General features: G+C 42.8%; 1 protein-coding gene across 2 annotated transcripts in view; it reads left to right on the top strand.

The window, feature by feature from the left end:
* The window catches only part of HIPK2 (homeodomain interacting protein kinase 2), a 294723-nt gene that overhangs the window by 84373 nt on the left and 191430 nt on the right, over positions 1 to 18920 (top strand). For both annotated transcript variants that reach the window (XM_061638828.1, XM_061638827.1), the window contains exon 2: positions 17015 to 18107. In XM_061638828.1, coding sequence (XP_061494812.1) covers positions 17015 to 18107 — 1093 coding nt within the window. The remainder of the gene's footprint in view (positions 1 to 17014; positions 18108 to 18920) is intronic.

Genomic DNA, 18920 nt, shown 5'->3' with positions numbered 1-18920 from the left:
ATCTGTTAACCAGCCTCAGGTCACCATAGCAACCACTAGCAGGCCTGCTGAAGAAGACAAACTGTATCAAGTGGTCTCTGGGGAAGAAGCAGATCAATTCAGGGAAGAGCTGCATAAAGATATAAGTCTGAAGCAGATAAAGGAACAAGCGCTGACCCAACAGATTCCTTTCACTGACAAGCTGAGGAGTCAAGTTGTGTGTGAGAATGGGATTTTATGTGGACTGTGGATGCCTGCTGAGAGAGGGGGTGAATGTGAACCAGTGAAACAAATGATGGAAGCGGTGAAAGAGAATTTGAGTCAAGCTCAGCAGAAGCAAAGTTACTGGTATGACAGAACAGCCAGAGAATGTGTGTATAATGTGGGAGATATGGTTATGGCTTCATACCCAGGAAACATGACAAATTACAGGCTAACTGGGAAGGACCATATACCATCAGAGAAAGGCTTGACACAGTGACATATGTAATCACCACAGACCAATTAAACAAAAGCAAAGTGGTTCATGTAAATATGTTAAAGCCTTACCATACCAAGGATGCAAAGGTGTTGCAAGTTACCTTATTCCCTGAGGGAAGTGGGCCTGAACTTCCAGATTTGGTACAGGAAAGCAAAGACAAAGGAGGGGTAGATCAAGTGGAATGGTCAGAGGAGGTAGAGGAGGAAGTAAAAGAAGAGATTCTGAGAGTTTTGAAAACCTATAGGAATTTCTTTAGCAACAAACCTGGCCGAACCAGTATAGTTATACATTCCATTGATACTGGAGATCATGCCCCAATCAGATCTGTTCCGTACCGTGTGAATGGGAAAGTTTTGAATGAGATCAAAAAGGAGGTGGAAGATATGCTGGAGTTAGGAGTGATCAGGGAATCCATCAGTCCCTGGGCCTCAAGTATTGTCCTAGTTCCGAAAAAAGATGGAACGACAAGGTTTTGCATTGATTATCGGCTAATCAATAAAATCACAGTCCCAGATGCATATCCTATGCCTAGGGTAGACGCAATGTTAGAGTTATTGGGGGCAGCAACCATTATCTCTACACTAGATCTCTGTAAAGGATTTTGGCAAATGGAACTAGACGAGCAATCCAGAGCCAAAACTGCCTTCAGTACACCAGATGGGTTATATGAGTTTGTGACCTTACCCATGGGACTAAGGAACTCACCAAGTTCATTTCAGAGGCTAATCAATACTGTGTTGCGAGGCATGTCAGATTTTGCAGTGGCCTATATCGATGACGTGGCCATTTTTAGCAAGTCGGTGCCTGAGCATGTCCAACACCTGACAACAGTATTGGAGGCCTTAAGAAAAGCAGGCCTCACAATAAAAGCTAAGAAATGCCAGTTTGGACTAAAGGAAGTAATCTATTTAGGACATAAGGTGGGGAGTGGGAAAATCACCCCCTTATGGAGCAAGGTGGAGGCAATACAAGCGTGGCCGATCCCCTTAACCAAAAAACAAGTAAGGGCATTTCTGGGTGTGGCTGGATTTTATAGGAAGTTTGTGAGAAATTTTGGGGAAATAGCAGCCCCCTTGCATGAATTAACAAAGAAGAAGTGTTCTGAGAGTGTGGTATGGACGGATGAATGTCAGAAGGCTTTTGATCTACTGAAGCAAGCCTTGTGCCAAGGACCCATATTAATAGCACCAGACTATGAGAAACCATTCATCGTGGCTATAGATGTGTCGGACCTGGCGCTGGGAGTCGTCTTGCTACAGCAGAGAGAAGGCACCAGACATCCAGTCGCAAGCTGACGCCGAGGGAGAAAAACTATTCGTCGGTCCAGAAGGAGTGCCTAGCGGTCGTGTGGGGACTGAACAAGTTGCGCCCATACGTGTGGGGACGAAGATTCACAGTGACTACGGATCATCGGGCCTTGTTATGGTTGCAGACTATGAAAAACCATAACACTATGCTGCAGAGGTGGTCCTGGGCCCTACAGGACTATCAAGTGGACTTCCAGTTCATCAAAGGCAAGGACAATGTACTGGCCGATGGACTTTCCAGGCAAGTGGCTGGGACTGCAGTGACGTGACCAGACAGAGGAACAAAGAAAGACATTTTCACCATAGAGACTTTTATTTGTTAACGCGACGTATAAATCCTGGAACAGGAATAATACTCTGCCGTTGTTTAAGGGGGGGGGGAAATGTGATGTTCCTATATATTAGTGTATATATGGTAAGTGCTGGTTGTTTAGAGTATACATGGTAAGTAGTGAAAGAGGAGGGGGAGTGAATAGGCAATAGAATGCTTGATGATTGGCTGAATGTTTAAAATGGCTGACAGTATAAATGAAAGGATGACAGGTAAATCTGGGTGAATGTGAGGTGGTGAATTGTGGAATCTGGGGGGAGAAGAGAAAGAGTGGATTGCTTGGTGGGGTTTAGAGAGTTGTTTACCAGGAGGGAGGTGGAGTTCGGATTAGTATTGAGTAAAACCATATGCTTATGTGCCTTAAGAAGAAATCTTGTTAATCTTGTTAGCTTTGTTATCTTTAATAAATACTTAATTTGGTTTACCAAAGGCCTGATCCTTGGCTGGAGTTTTACAGACCAGAAGGGAGGGTAAGGTAATGACCAAGGCTGAAGGGGAACTGTAACAAATGGTGGCAGCGGTGAAGAGAATAACAATACCAGTATTCAGAGTCTCTGGGAATACTAGTATTGGGACGTTACTGGTGGTTGCCTAGCAGGGGGATCTGTTGAGATCTGTGCTAGAGCGGATAGGTAAACCATAAGAGAGTGCGGTCCGGACTGGTGGAGTCCCTGGTGGTGCCTAGAGACAGGCAGTAACCACGAGCAGGTAGGAACCTGACAGGGAGAGCCAGGGAGGGACACATCACAATGAGCATTTTGGATTTTCCATATGTACCTCTCTGTCACTTTAACTTTCAGGTGCAGAAAGATTTTTATTTTTTTAAAAATCCTCTCTTAAGGTAAGCTTAAGAGTCACTTAACTCAAGTGTCTTCTGTGCACCATTGGGATGCTGAACAAGCCTCACACTGTTCACAATATTTTTCAAGCAGCCAGGGTCATTCTCCTAGTCAGGGGTTTCTGTGAGTTCCTGTGAAAGGTTTCCATGCTTGGTTGATACAGAGCATAGCCTCGCTGTTCTGCCACCGGTTAGGCCCAGTTTATAAATCACCAGTCAGTGGTACAAATGAAGAGAAAACACTGCAGTGAATTTCAGGTTCCTTGTTTAGCCACCAGCTGCAATTTATTTTTCTTTTCCATTCTGTGAGGCAGTGACTATAAAGCCCTTTCTATGCTGTTCTGGATTTTATGTGGACTACATCAATCCAGGTGTACATGTGCAAGTGCAATGCATGTTTGCATGAAGAAAAGCAGTCCTTGTATTGGAGTAAGTGCCCACACAATTCATATTCAATCAGGGGTGTCCAGATAGGAGAAGTCTTCAAAAGAAGGTGCAAAAAAAACCCCTTCAAAGCTGATTAACTGAAGGGGCAAACAGTTTAATGTCTCTTCATTTTCTCTGCCAGGGCTGCTCTGCCTGTAACAGCTATTGGAACATGCAGAAATTCAACTGGAGCAAGTATAAAAACATAAGATGAGCCTGCTGGATTAGGCCAGCATCCTATCTAGCCCAGCATCCTGTTCTCACAGTGGCTAACTAGATGCCCATGGGAAGCCTGCAAGAAAGACCTGAGTGCAAAAACACTCCCACCCCACCACCCACCCCTGTGGCTTCTAGCAAATGGTATTCAAAACCATACTGCCTCCAACCATGAAGGCAGAGCACTACCGTCATGGCTAATAGCCGCAAATGCTGAACCCTTAGAGTTGCACCACCCCCTTGATCATCTTGGTTGCCCTTTTTTGCTTTGCACTTGAATAATGCAGTTCTTAACAGATTGAAAACTTTGCCAGAAAAAAGGTGGAATCCTGAGTGAATTCTGCATTAAGAAAATTGTTGCAATGCAAAGTTTCATACGTTTATTTTACTTCTACAATTCATACTTGCCAATACTCATTTCTAACAAAATATAAAATATATTTTTTAAAAAACTACTGTGAAAAAAGGATGAGAAAAGAGGAAGATCACAAAGCCATATTTGAGCCTGCTGGAGTCTCTGTACAAAGTCCCATTTGGTTTCTGAGCTGTTGCCTGTACATTTTGCTATCCTCCGTGAAGACTAGAAACTTTCTTTTCTGGGAGGAAAGTCTATATATACATCACATTGTCTCATTATGGTTAAGCAGAATATTTGTATCCATGCCTTTGATTAAAAAAAGATAATAAATATTTATTGTTAAAGGGTGCAATATAATTCTCATAAGTGGAACAGTTTTCATTCATTTTGTGAGTCCCTTAACTGAATGACATGGAGTTGAAGATTTGAACATCGAGTGACTTGTTGCTGCATAAAATCAAGACTAAAACTAAAATTCCCTAATTATTAATGACATCCCATCTGCAGTAAATCACATGCACAATATTAAAGAGGCACTATGGGTCATGGAGGATCCTCCGTGGCGCAGAGAGGTAAGCGGCGGTAACGCAGCCGAAGCTCTGCTCACGGCTGGAGTTTGATTCCAACGGAAGGAGGAAGTCGAATCTCCAGTAAAATGGGTCGAGGTCCACTCAGCCTTCCATCCATCCGTGGTCGGTAAAATGAGTACCCGGCATATGCTGGGGGGTAAAGAAAGGCCGGGGAAGGAACTGGCAATCCCACCCCATATATACGGTCTGCCTAGTAAACGTCGCAGGACGTCACCCTAAGAGTCGGAAACGACTCGCACTACAAGTGCGGGGATACCTTTACTTTTTTATGGATCATGGTACTTGTGCTGATGGTGCATTTCCACTACCATAATTGAGAGTGGGTGAATGAAGGGTAGCGATGCACACAGCACCAGGTGTTGGCAGGCCCATGCTAAAACTGAATGCATGCAGAGTTTTGTGTTATTTTCCCTGACACTGTCCCTTTGTCTCATGATAATGGCAGCCTGGAAGGGGCTTCTAGTGAAGTCCTGAATCATTCCTCATATTATTTACGTGTTGGAAAAATATAACCTGGTGGACTCAAGGCCATTGTTATTGACCTTGTCATCTATACACATTTGTTAATTCTCCCTGGAAAATGCTATCTGCTGTTCATTCTTTTTCCTTGGTTCCTTTGTGTCAGTCTCTCGCAAATGTTTCAAACTCAGAGATCTAATTTTCTCCCTTATTTAGTGACATTCATCAATGTATGAACTTTAACCAAAATGAGTCATTATTTTGCTAACTCTAGACGGGCTTAGCTAAAACACAATCTGCTAAATCAAATTTAAGGATAGAATAATATTGCAAATTACATTAAGGAAAAGGTCAGGTGTAGCTGGGGCAAGAGTTCTAAAAAGAGAGGTGCAGGATGGAAGCTCAGCCCCTTAATATCTAATGTAGTGGTGAGGAACCTGTGGCCCTTTAGTTATTGCTGGACACCACCGCCAAGAGCCTCAGCCAGCATGACCAATAGTCAGGGATTATGGGAGTTGGTCCAGCAACAACTGGAGGGCCACAGGTTTCCCACCACTGATCTAATGTATACGGCTTCAGAAACCTTTACATACATTGTCTCTTTATAAGCAGTGATCAAAGTGGGTGGGATGGGATGAAATCCTCCATTTTCAGGTAGACTTAAAGCCATCCCATCTCATCCCAGGATATTGCATGGAGGAAGATTACACCAGTATTGCAAAAAAAGTCACTTGACCCAGACCAGAAATGTTTGTGGAGCTGGGGGAAGCATGCTGGGCTTAATCCAAGTGACTGAAGCTGTCTATCCAAGGGCCAGCCTGACTCTGCTGTGCCCACCTGCTGCCTGCTCCTAGCTCCACAATCAGCTATGAACAGGGCAAGTGCAGAACATGAGGAAAGGCCCTATAGGTGAATGTGGTTTGCATGATTATAAAGATGGTGAATAGACCACAGGCAAATTGGGTTTGGCAAAATGTGAAATGAAATCACCCCACTTCCTCCCCCTTCTAAGCCCTGCTTACAAGAACTCTGCAAACTAGGCCAGTGTTGTTAATCACTCATGTTGTAGGGTTGGAGGCTAAGAGAGTGCGGTTTGTTTAAGGCCACTTTAAGGCCGACACAAATGTAATACTGATATCTCTTAAACATGGTCCACAGGTCAAGAGATCCATGAGATCATGTATTCCCCTGACCCCAGCCCTCCTCTCATCTTATGAATTCCTCCCTCCCTTCGCCCAGCTCCTTTTCTTTTAAAAAGGTTAGTGAGTATAAAAAGAATCCAGATCTCCAATCCACATGTAGAGGAGGTAGTGGGAGAATCTGGAAAGGAAAAGTACTTCCAGCACAGGACATTCCCATTGCTCTACTTCTGCTCTACTCTCCAAGCTTGTGCTCCTTTTGCTATTGATACACACAGCTGGCTTCAGGGCCGAGGATTTTCCTGTACTGCCGAACCCTTTTCCTTTCCAGCTTTCCTCCTATCTCCCCACTCTCTCTTAACTTCCCACTTATGTTGTATTCAAGCACAGTACACTCGCTGCCCTGTCCCCTAAGTACAACCAAGCCTCCAGATTTCCACCATTCCTTTTCTTCCCTTAGCCTAACACAGGGGTTCCCAAACTGTGGCCCATGGACCACCAGAGGTTTGCAAACTTCATTCAGGTGGTCCGCGGCATGCCCACATTAAATATTCACATTGATTTTTTAATTGTATCTTGTTGCTTTTATTTCTTATACGGTATTGTATTTTGTGGTATTACCATTGGAATTCTATGGAGTGCAAATTGTAATGCAATAAGATATAAGAAATAAAAGAAGCAACCAAAATAGAATCAAGCCAATCATACAGCATCTAGCAGAGTGCATTACAATTGCTATAACGGGCAGAAAAAAAATCATTAACTGGTCAGCAATTTCCAAGGGTCTGTGGGAGAAAAAGTTTGGAAATCACTCGCCCAGCAGAAACTCTGCTACAGGCTTTTGTCTGGAGTGCTGCCAGGGATCTCTCTTTAACCCTGTTTAATAAACTTGTGAGAGCCAGTGTAGTGTACAGTAGGGCCCCATTCATACAGTGGGTTATGTTCCGGACCCCGCTGTAAAGCGAAAACCGCTGTAAAGCGGAACTCATTGAATAGAATGGTGCGCGATGCCCGAAAACCACCATAAAAGCTGAACAAGTGCCGTATGAGTGGGGCTTTAGTCTAATTGCATCTAACTGAGACCGCTGTATTAGCGAATCGCTGTAAAGCAGGGCCCTACTGTAGTGGTTTGAGTGTTGGACTACAACCTGGGAGACCAGGGTTTGAATCCCCACACGGCTATGAAGCTCACTGGGTGACTTTGGGCCAGTCACTGCCTCTCAGCCTCAGAGGAAGGCATTGGTAAACCCCCTCTGAATACCACTTACCATGAAAACCCTATTCGTGTGTGTGTGTGGGGGGGGGGAAGGCTGGAACTAAAGAGGCAACCAGAGTTGCAGAATTGTTCCTCTGTGATGTCTGTGTAGCATCAGCAGCTCTTTATTATTTATTATTGGGGAAATACTGAGGGTTGTAGGAACGGGGGTGGCTGGGAATATACATCAAGCTCATAAAGGTTAATGCCAAAAAGGGAACCATGACTCTTTTTCAGTGGGAAGAGAAATCATCATTGTGGCCTTAGCCAGATATGATGTTTGTGTCCTGGATGACAAGTTGAGTAATATCGCTGCAGTTCTCTGAGCTCACCATATGCCTCATGCTAAAATCCATTGCTGCAACATCATCACCCTGTGGAAAGTCAAGTGTAAAGCAGAAAGGAGAGAGGGAGGGAAAGAGAGAGGGACCTGGTATCTGAGTCACTGGAACTTTGGAGGCTTTACCCCCCTTTAAAATATATATACTGGATGGCATCAACATGCTAGGAAATCACATTAGCTAGGGTTTACTCACCGTGCCCTTTGTACTGGAATTTACAGAGCCTTTTGCATAGCAGGTTAAAAGGATCCAGAGGGTTCTTTTTCCTCAACTTCTCTCTAATAACGGGTTGGCTCTAGCTACAAAAACTTGGTGAGTTTGAATATGGGGATTGTGGGATAAATCAGCAAGCTCAAAGGGTTGGAAGTTTACACATCAGTAACCCAGACAGCTTATTCCAGAGGGTCTTTCCTTGGTTCCAGCAGTTATGAATTAGCTGAAAGGTGTGTATTCGCTTAAATGGAGTCTTTATATCTGTTAACGGTTTTGAAACAGCATAGAAATATTCAAGGCTTGCTAGAAGGTGACATGCATTCTCTTTATGGGCTTCCTTAGCAACAGGGGTGTGTGCGGTGGGGGGGCAGATGGGAGCATGCACATGGGACACAAACACACACACTCAGCCATATCCAGCTTGGAGGTTACTTTGGCTATTCTGTGGATGCTTTCTTGCAATGTTTTGCTCCTAAAGCATTTATCTAGCCTTGGTTGTTGCTTTTTACTCTCGTTTGAACATTGGAAACCAGTCAAGGTTATGCTGGCTCTTAAAAGAGTCTGCCAGCTCAGCACATTGTCCTTTTTTTCCCAGTGGGGAGGGAAGAGACTTTATTTATTTATAAACTAGGTTAATTGCTATAAAATATTTAATTGACAGAAATCTGATATGCACAGCGACATTGTCTTTATTTAACAATATATGCTATATATGCCACGAGTTCCTTTCTGTATCTTTCTCCAGATGTATTTGTTTTTTTCCCACACCCCATTTAGCTGTTCAGACATTTTTTCTGTCTCTAAGCTCCCAAAGTACTCTTTAAACTCCCCTGAGTTCAAAAAGCAGAAAGAAGCTGGGCATGTGAGTTGTTCCAGGTGAATATCAGCAAGGGGAAATAAGATCTTATCACTAAAGCATTCTATTTATTTCCTGTATAGTCCCCTCTGTTCTCCAGTCTGAGCCAGGAACCTCCCTCCAATCATTGATTGTTGAGTGTATGAGGAAATGCCTGTCTACAGATACCTTTTCTCTTATCTACAAGGCTATATTTGGACACTGTTGGGGATCCTCTGACTATACTTTCTGCATACCAGCCAGGGTGGTACTGTCTGGCATGTTATGATGAGAGGTTATGCTCACGTTCACAACAGCCTGTTACTATTATTATTACATTTATACCCCACCTTTTTTCCAAGGAGCTCAAGGTGGCATACAAACATGGTTACCTCCTTCTGATTTTATCTTCGCAACAATCTTGGCTAGTCTGAGAGACAGTGATTGGTGAGCTTCATGGCTGAGCAGGGATTTGAACTCTGGTTTCCCAGGCCCAACTCTAACTACCACACCACGCTGGCCGATTGCTCCATCAGCAGAGCCATGACAAAGCTAGCCAGGAGACACAGCAAGTGGACAGGGAAGCATGGCTCTGTTGCCATGGTGATGGGTACACTTCCCCCCTGCCAGGAAACCTGGATGTGTAAGGTGGTATGGTTAGTGGGTAGAACTCTTGTGAAGCCTGATCATAAGCTAGTCAGGCAGCAGACAGGGAGGGGGCTGTCCTATAACCCACAGACAGCAGGGAGGGCAAAGGTGAAGGCCTGCAGAGAGTGAAGCAAACCTTGGGGGTGATTTAACCATTTATCTTCTAGTGACTGAGGCTGGAAGGGGGAGTGAGCCATGAAGGAAGTTGGGCTATTTTCTCTCTTGAGTATCATGAGTTAATAAGTCCCGGCACTCCATTTCACTGACTATGGAAGGGATGGGGAACCTTTGGCCCTTCAGATGTTGCTGAACTACAACTCCCATCATCCCTGGCCATGCTTACTGGGGCTGATGGGAATTGTAGCTGAGCAACATCCAGCAGGCCAAAGGTTTCCCACAACTGGGCTAAGGGCTGGGCCTTGACATTGCACAAGTCTCAGGTCAAGGGAATGGCCTTGGATGGTTTTAAAATCTCAGCCCCTTAGGAAACTCTTTCCACATAGATTTCTCTGCTGAGAAGCTCCTAATATTTGCAGCGTTGTCTCTGCCCTCACTGTTGTCCTTGGATGTACAGAGAATGTGACTTAAAATTCACCCAGCAGCACAGCTTAAGGGAAGGACAGCAATGATGGACAAAATGTCCTTCAGGGAAGCTGGTCCACCATTATTTATTTTTTTCATTGAAACACCTTAGCAGTTTCTGAAGATGGGCAGGATTGGTAGGGCCAGAGTGTTCAAGAAGAGAGGTGAGCAGAAGATAGACCAGGATCTGCTGGTAGATCCCTGGATAATTTGAAGCAGATCGGCAATAGTTTGTGATTCCCAATTGTCTAATAATAGCAACTGCTGAAAAGATTTCCCCTCCTAAATTTGGATGCTAAAAAAGAATGTTTGGAAGAAAACCAGAAAAAGTTTTTTATTTATTAATCACATTTATACACCCCCCCTTTCTTTTCATGATTGAAACCCAAGGCAGCTTGCATATGATTTCCAGGTGGTCTCCCATGCAGGCACTAACCAGACATGACCCTGCTTAGCTTCAGCAGCGACTGAGCCTTATCTGCCTTCAGACCACAGATTGTGTGAAAGGAATTGTGCGGTCTTGGTTTTAGTACTGATCACAAATCCCTGAACTGAGCATGTGCTCAGGGGCACCCTGACTTAACTTTTGCCATATCTCTCTCTCTGCCCAGCCGAGGCACTATTTTGTTCCTGGCTCCTGATGGTAGCAAGCAGGGTGGAGGTAGATTCCACAAGCCTGAGGTCTGCTTACCATTCTTCTAGAAGATACCAGAGTGTTGGTTTGATTTTTAAACTATAAAGTGGTACTAAAAGACTTTGGTATTTCCATTTTTGCATTTGTATGGCCAGATTTTACTATATTCAGTTAGTGATGTGTTATTTCATTTCTTGCCCTATTTTTAAAACTGAAAACCTGGTATTAAATAGGAAGCAGACTTTGTCATGAAAGTCAGGCCTGCATAGGGTTGCCATATTGCCCAGTTAGCCGGGTTTTACCCGGATTCTATGCATGCCACCCGGCGCCCGGCTAGCCCTTTAGGTGGCCCGGATTCTCAGCTTTAATTTTTTTAAAAAATTAAGTTTCTAGGTGGTCCGGTTCTCGAGATATACGTAAAAACGTCAGCCGCCCCCCCGACTGTTAACTCTTTCTTTAAACAGTACTGTATAGCACTTCGTAGCTTTAACCCCGCCTGTTCAGCATTGCAGCCAATCAGGGATTGTGTTTCAGTTTCATTGACCTTAGGCAGTGTCTAGAAAACAAAATGGTGGTTTCACCCCCTGTTTATCTGAAAATCTCATAAATTGGGTACGTATATATATTTCAGGATTTTTTCCTCTTGTGTGCAGGAGTCAGATCTTGGGCAGTGTTTTGAAAACCTTCCCAATGCTTGCTTTTTGTAAAAGCAATGCTAATCCCATATGCCCAGAGTAAATCCCATTGAATTCAATAGGACTTACTTTTGAGTAGACATGGTTATGAATGTGCTGAAAATCAGTGGGACTTTGGGGTGACTGTAAAAAAGAATTGTGTTTGTGCCCTCCAGTCCTATTTTAAAGCAAGTAGGCAGGGCTTACTTAGGTATTACAGTTTTTATTCTGTAGGAAAGTAATACTGATTTTTTAAAAACTAATACTGATTTTTCTGCAATGACCAACTGGTTTGACAATAAACTATTATATGGGCTGTATGTATTTATACATCTGCAGTGTGTGCGTGTGCGTGTATGGAGTCTTTCCAACACCCCTGTGAGGTAGGGTTGGAAACCAAGGCAGCTCACAACAAGAAATAAAGCCATTTAAAATCCAATGACCATAAAAACAAGTATAAACAGTTGCAAAACAACGTAAAGTGGCATGATTCGGAATTTTGGGTTGTGTGAATGAAGTTGCTTATCACTTGAAGTTGCATTTCTGTCCCTGTTTGAGTAAGCCTCACTGAATACGCTGGGACATGCTTCTGAATAAATAAACCTAGGATTGCACTATAAATATCTTTACAGTTTGTGTAAATAATAAATATATTTGATAGTCATGCTTTTATATAAATATTTCTTCATTTATCATATTTTTGGTTGTGAGATGCTTAGTTTTCTGCCTTACTCATAGGAATCTTGTTGTGGTTGGTATGGTATTACACTTAGGAAAGTGTTACTGCCTTTTGTGTTGTTTTTTTCCTATTTGCATTTCACTTATCTTTAACCTCACTCCATTACAGCCATAGAAGCAACAGCAGCATATGCAAGATAATTAACTCCCATTAGTGATAAGAACAAGAATTTATAATTATTATTTCAATTAAAACAAGAGGCTTATCAATACTTTGAAGAGGACCAGATATTTATTTTCTTTCTGAGCCCAGGACTGGGTCTTTCATGATGCCCGAGGGGGGGGGGAGCAGGAGAGTAGTCGATAAGACAGACATCCTGGCATTGGTAATCTAATTAGCAAGGTATGTGTGGGGTTGTTGCACACTTCCAGGCCCAGATTCATTTTGAGTATGGAGGTGGAACCTGTGTAGATGTGGTTGATCAAAGGGAGAAGAAATTTTGAGTTAAACAAAGCTCTGCTTTTATAAAACCTAAGAAACATACAGATACTTTGAATGTCTGAGTGCCTGCACCAGTGGAATACTGGAGGAACTTGTAAAGCTTGCTGCAACAGTATTTACAACTGAGCATGTGGTGTGAAAGACTCCTTTTCCTAACATTTTGGCTTCTTGTTTTTCTCCACCCACCACATCTTTGAAATATATCGTATATGGTTAACCGTACTGTTGCCCTGACTTACTTTATGTTTGTTGCTATTTTGTGTTTTTATTATGTTTTTATATTGATTGTGTATTTTTATTGTTTTTATTATATTTGTAAGCTGTGCTGAGCTCTGTTTTTAACAGCAAAAGGGCAGGATATAAATTCTCTTAATCAATCAATACTCCCTAGTGTTGGAAACTAGAGTCTAGGCATTTAAGGCTAAAAATGTTGCTTTTAAAAAAAAGATTTCTCACATCTTTCCCCAGTTTTTGGTGGTAATTCCTAGGCACAAAAACAAAACAACTGGACAATCCAAGTATTAATATGCAAATATTTGCATAATATGCAAATAATATGCAAATAATTTGCATAATATGCAAATACTTTACATTATATGCAAATTAACCTGCCCGGATTTGTGGAACTGGAATATGGCAACCCTAGGCCTGCAGAGGTTTTGTTAGGGGTGGCCCAGGACCCAAACCCCACCTTATGCACCAGGCCCCAGATCGCCTGCCCCCTCCTCCCCCCCTTTTAAACATGTTTTTGAGGGGCAGGATACTCTGCTTACAGGATAGGTGGACAACCTCCAACGTACAGTGCTGGTGCAACCCAAGGCATTCGCCATCTTAATTTGCCCAGAAGTACTCTATACATTTATGCGGATTTGTCTCATGGGCCTGTGCTCAAAATCCTTTAAGAATCTAGAAATGTCCCTGCTGACCTGGAGTCATCTGCAAAGCAGAACTAGTCAAGGGGAATGTAGAGAAGGGTAAAGTTTGTGCAAGATTGCCACATACAGAGCGGACAAAGTTTTTCATTTCCCGCATATACGGCATCACCAGCTATTTTTGTCTTGAGATGACTACCTTGCTGTGCAAATGTACCTTACCTTGGATCTCACACCACCAGCTGATCTCATTGGGGAACACTTAAAGAGAGAAAATGGGAATTGCATGTGACCTCTGCTAGGATGCGAAGCTGAGCACAGTATCATTATTACTGCTCAATAGCTATAAGGCATTTCTGCATTACAACAAATCTTCCTGACAAGGCTATGCTGAGTGCACGTTAATGTTCACTTGACTTACATAATTTGCTTCGTGCTTGCCCCAAGTTGTACCTTTGTCCACACTAGGGACTTTTAGAGGCAGTGTCTTGGTGTTGCAGGCATGGTCTGCAACGTGGCAGAAGAGGTGTCCATCATTTATAGAATTATGAATGGGGTGGGGTGGAGAGAGGGACACTTCTCTCCCTTGCTCATGCTCCAGGAATATGGGGTCCCAATGAAACTGATTGATAGCAGGTACAGGACTGACAAAAGTAGTTCTTCACATCATGTGTAATTAACTTAATGGAATTATCTACAAGAAGGGGTGGAAGCCAGTAGCTTAGATAGGTTTTTTTAGACAGAAGAACCATGAATGATAGATCTATCCATGGCTGTTAGTCTCAATTGTTTCTGAAGGGGTAGAGGTTGCAAAAGAACAGCAGCTACTGAGTCCTCAAATAGAGGTGAGGAAGTATTGTTGTTGTTGTTGTTTTGTCCTTTCAAGTGACACAGTTCCCCAAATACAATCTATTACTTTCCCCTCACTTTGAGTTTTCATCTCTTCTGCCTGTGAACTGGACTGACTCTTGCAGATGTGCATATATACTTACTACTTCACATAGGAAGTTGTCTTATTATAACCAGATTGGACTACTTGTCCACCTAGCTCACTGCTGTCTACTCTGATTGGCAGCAGCTCTCCAGTGTCTCAGGCAGAGAGAGTTCCCCCCCACACACACATAACCTGCTACCTGATCCTTGTTGACTGGAGAAGTCAGGGACTGAAACTCCTACATACAAAGCATCTCCTCTCCACTGAGTTTTCGGTCTATTCCTATACATGCTCCACTGCTGTGCCCTGATGCTGGAAACTGATTTCAGGGACAGCCCTGAATCAGCCCTGTTTGAATTACGTTCCTAGCTTCAAGGTGGTACTGACCAGTAAGAAGAGCAGCTAAAGGAACTGGGAGTGATAAACAGAACTCAGAATTCACAGTAGCTCATTTTCCATGCATGAACATTGCTGTGTGTCTTATCACTTATGAGTGCCAGGCATGAATGCAGGCACTCCAGCAATTAATAAATTATAACTTGATGACCCACTTCTGAATGTAGAAACTACCTCAACTGAAAAATATTTTGTTTGGGGTGATAATAAAGATGTATCTGTGGTATTTTGAACTGGGATGGCGGATTCACACATGCAAGTAAGTGACTGCGTGTGACCTCACTATCTCTAAACATTTGATCAAGATTTTTCAAAAACTGAATAAAGGTTTTTCCTTTTAAGGATGACAGTCTCAGCAAAAGAAGACTGTAGAATGAATGTTGTGTGGCATCTGTCAGATTAATAAAAATGAGATGCAAATTATATTAGTTACATGCCAATGAACTATGCAGATTGGGTGGAAGTCTATCTTACTGTGTATTTTCAGTGTGGTTTTCATTGCTGAACAGCTTTTCCACCTCTAGCATAGACTAACCATCAGGGGTAAATTTCAAATGTGATGTAGTGAATGGCAAGAAATTTTGGTGTGTGTGCATGTGCATTCATTAAGGTCCATATGGTCCAATCGTCGATCATTTATAGACAAATTATACCAAAGCAGTGTATTTTAGAAATGTTTGTTGTAGTTATCCTATCTTTTTATGCCTCATTAGCAAGGTATCAACAGAGGTCAGTCACCTTATTTTTTTTAAAAAAAACATAGGGCAACCTTTCCCAACCTGGTCTCCTCCAGATATTTTGGACTACAACTCCCATCAGCCCCAGCCAACAGGGGCATGTTGGCTGGAGCAGTTGGGAGTCATAGTCCAAAACATCTAGGAGACCAGGTTGGGGAACGCTGGCATAGGGATTGACCTTGGCATACGTATCTAGTACACAGAACAACTGAATTGTTGATAACAGTAACCATTTTATTGTGCAACAAGCTGGCCACAGATAGAGCAGCACTCTAGATAAATAATAATATAGTAGTGAGACTATTTATCTCCCTCTTCTCTTGGAACAGTAAGTACTTCTGCTGGCCACTTTAATAAGCAGACTCACCAGTGGAACTTTGTTTAAGAAGCATTTGTTAGCTTCATATCATATCTGACCTGGAATTGTCTCGGCAGCACCTGGGCCTGGGAATTTACCTAACACCATTTTCTGTGGCTAAAGAATAGGTCCTCTTGAGCCATCTTTTACACTTACTGTCTATGCATAATGATGACTCTGCTAAAACAAATTTCAGTCATGTCAACCAAACACAAGCTACACTTGTTGTATGACTCCTGGAATTCTCACATAATGGGGAAAATGAAATCCCAGCTGCATAATTTCTGCTTTTAATCCATGTATTTCCCATAATGAGGCAAATGGCTGTTTGGGGGGAAGGAGGGATTTACATCCAGCAAATGCCACAAAGGAGAAAGGGTTAACTCCCCTCTCCCCCAGTGTTGCAGTCTATCCAAATCCTTTCCCTCCCCACAGAGGTGCCTCTGGCACCTTCATGATGTACTTTCCATCTATGCTGAAGCTCCACCTCTTCACCCTGGCCTTTGACACTTGAGAGATATATTTTTAGGACCTACTCTATTCTCTTGACTGTAATTCATTTTCAACATATTTTAATATTGTATTTTTAAATTGCTGTAACCCATCCTGGAACCTTATGGTGAAAGGGAGTTAAGAAACTGAAACAACAACAACAACAATTTAATAATAATAATAAAGGAGTTACAGTCATGGATTTCTGATGTCTCATCTAGCTTGGCCCTTATGCTTCATCAAGTAAGTGTCATGTTTATTCTGCTTGCTTATGTAGAGGCAGCCTAAGAGGAAACCTTAATTTCATTATTCCTATCCTACTTCTGCACAGACATACATTTTGTAGCATACAAGGCAGGCAGACTGTCTGATCAGAAGTTTTGAGTTACACTCCTAGGTAGTAGAAAATGCTCTATTCACCCTATTCTGAGCTGAGAACATAGATGATATGCAGCAGGTTCTTCTCAGTTGTGTCACCCACTCTCTGGAACACTCTTCCTAAGAAACTTAAACTGACTTCCACTCTTTAGTTAGTTAAACAGATGATATATTTGTGGGCCTAGGCTAAATATTATGTCATTTTGCATGCAAAAGTCTTTAAAAAACTGTGGATTTAAAAAAAAACACTAAATTTTTGATGTTTTAAATTTTTGTACATTTCCTTGAATCCCATGGATGTAATGGTGACAAATAAACGTTATTACAGATATTTTCACACTTTTATTTTCTTGTGATGCAGGTATGGCCTCACATGTGCAAGTTTTCTCCCCTCACACCCTTCAATCAAGTGCCTTCTGTAGTGTGAAGAAACTGAAAGTGGAACCAAGTTCTAACTGGGATATGACTGGGTACGGCACACATAGCAAAGTCTACAGTCAAAGCAAGAACGTGCAATCCTCCCAAGCAGCTGCCACCATCAACGCCTCTCTCCAGATTCCCAACCCCAGCATCCCTTACGAGCAGACCATCATCTTCCCAGCCAGCACGGGGCACATTGTGGTGACATCTGCCAACAGCACCTCTGGTGTGGTTGCAGTATCTGGGCAAGCATTGGGTGGACCACACAACCTGATGCGTCGAAGCACTGTGAGCCTTTTGGACACCTACCAAAAATGTGGACTTAAGCGCAAGAGTGAGGAAATTGAGAACACAAGCAGCGTTCAGATTATTGAAGAGCATCCGCCAATGATTCAGAACAATGCCAGTGGGGCCACGGTAGCCACCACAACCACATCCACTGCCACATCCAAAAACAGTGGCTCCAACAGTGAAGGGGATTACCAGCTGGTGCAACATGAAGTGCTGTGTTCCATGACCAACACGTACGAAGTATTAGAATTTCTTGGCCGCGGAACCTTTGGGCAAGTGGTCAAATGCTGGAAACGTGGCACCAATGAAATTGTAGCCATCAAGATCCTTAAAAACCATCCTTCTTATGCCCGGCAAGGTCAAATTGAAGTGAGCATCCTGGCCCGGTTAAGCACGGAAAGCGCAGATGATTACAACTTTGTCCGAGCCTATGAATGTTTCCAGCACAAGAACCACACCTGCTTGGTCTTTGAAATGTTGGAACAGAACCTTTATGATTTCCTAAAGCAAAACAAATTCAGCCCATTGCCCCTTAAATACATCCGGCCAATCCTGCAGCAGGTAGCCACAGCTCTTATGAAACTGAAAAGCCTGGGCTTGATTCATGCAGACCTCAAGCCAGAAAACATCATGTTGGTGGATCCATCTCGGCAGCCATACAGGGTCAAGGTTATAGACTTTGGTTCTGCTAGTCATGTGTCAAAGGCTGTGTGTTCAACTTACCTTCAGTCCAGATATTACAGGTAAGAGACTTGAGTAAAATGGAATATTAGCATAAGTGGTATTCTTCCTTGAAGACATTTGCTGTGGTTGTATAAAAAGTATTGAACTCAGCCAGATGAGCCAGGATTGGGTGGGATCCTATTGGGCCTTTGTGCCACCTAATTTTGCTGACTTGGTAGATGCAATACCACCTTTTTGCCACCTGGCAATAGCTGCATTGTCTAGCAAGCTCTTCTGTAATCATGCAGAGAACAAGAAGGCTGAGTCTACTGCTAGTCCCCAAGTTTGAGACCCCTGTTGCCTTGCACTGAGAAGTTTCTTGTCGCATTAAGTTTTGTAGGTTCATGCCATGATAAATTTGTTAAGTCTTCAATGTGTCAAGGGCCTCTCTGTTGTTTTTGCTATAGCAGACTAACATGGTTATGCTTCTGGAAGTAATCAGCGATGTGATTCTTCATTGATGTGATTCCTCGCACTGATAGATTTGATCAAAATATGCTAAGCGAGCTCTCAGTGTGGCTTGTTTGTGAAATGCAACAGATGTTTTGTCTATAAAAATGCAGGCAATGTCAGTGCTCATGAAAGACTCTTCTACAGGATGCGCAGAGGACTGCTACTATAATTTGTCAGTAGCGCTGCTTCTCCCTGTCTCTTAAAATGCAGATTTCAAACACTAGAGGGGGAAACCTAATCAGGGCTGGAGAAGAGTTGATTTCTAGAATGTGGAAGTTTGATAGCGTTGTATTGAAGCAGCTGATTTTTATCTGTGTGTGTGTCCTCTGTTTTGAGAAGGAAGGGGGGGGGAACTGCTTTCTTTCCTTAGAAGCGGGGTA

Source organism: Rhineura floridana, chromosome 8 (genome assembly GCF_030035675.1).
Source record: "Rhineura floridana isolate rRhiFlo1 chromosome 8, rRhiFlo1.hap2, whole genome shotgun sequence".
NCBI lineage: Eukaryota > Metazoa > Chordata > Lepidosauria > Squamata > Rhineuridae > Rhineura > Rhineura floridana.
This window is presented reverse-complemented; position numbering and strand designations above follow the sequence as displayed.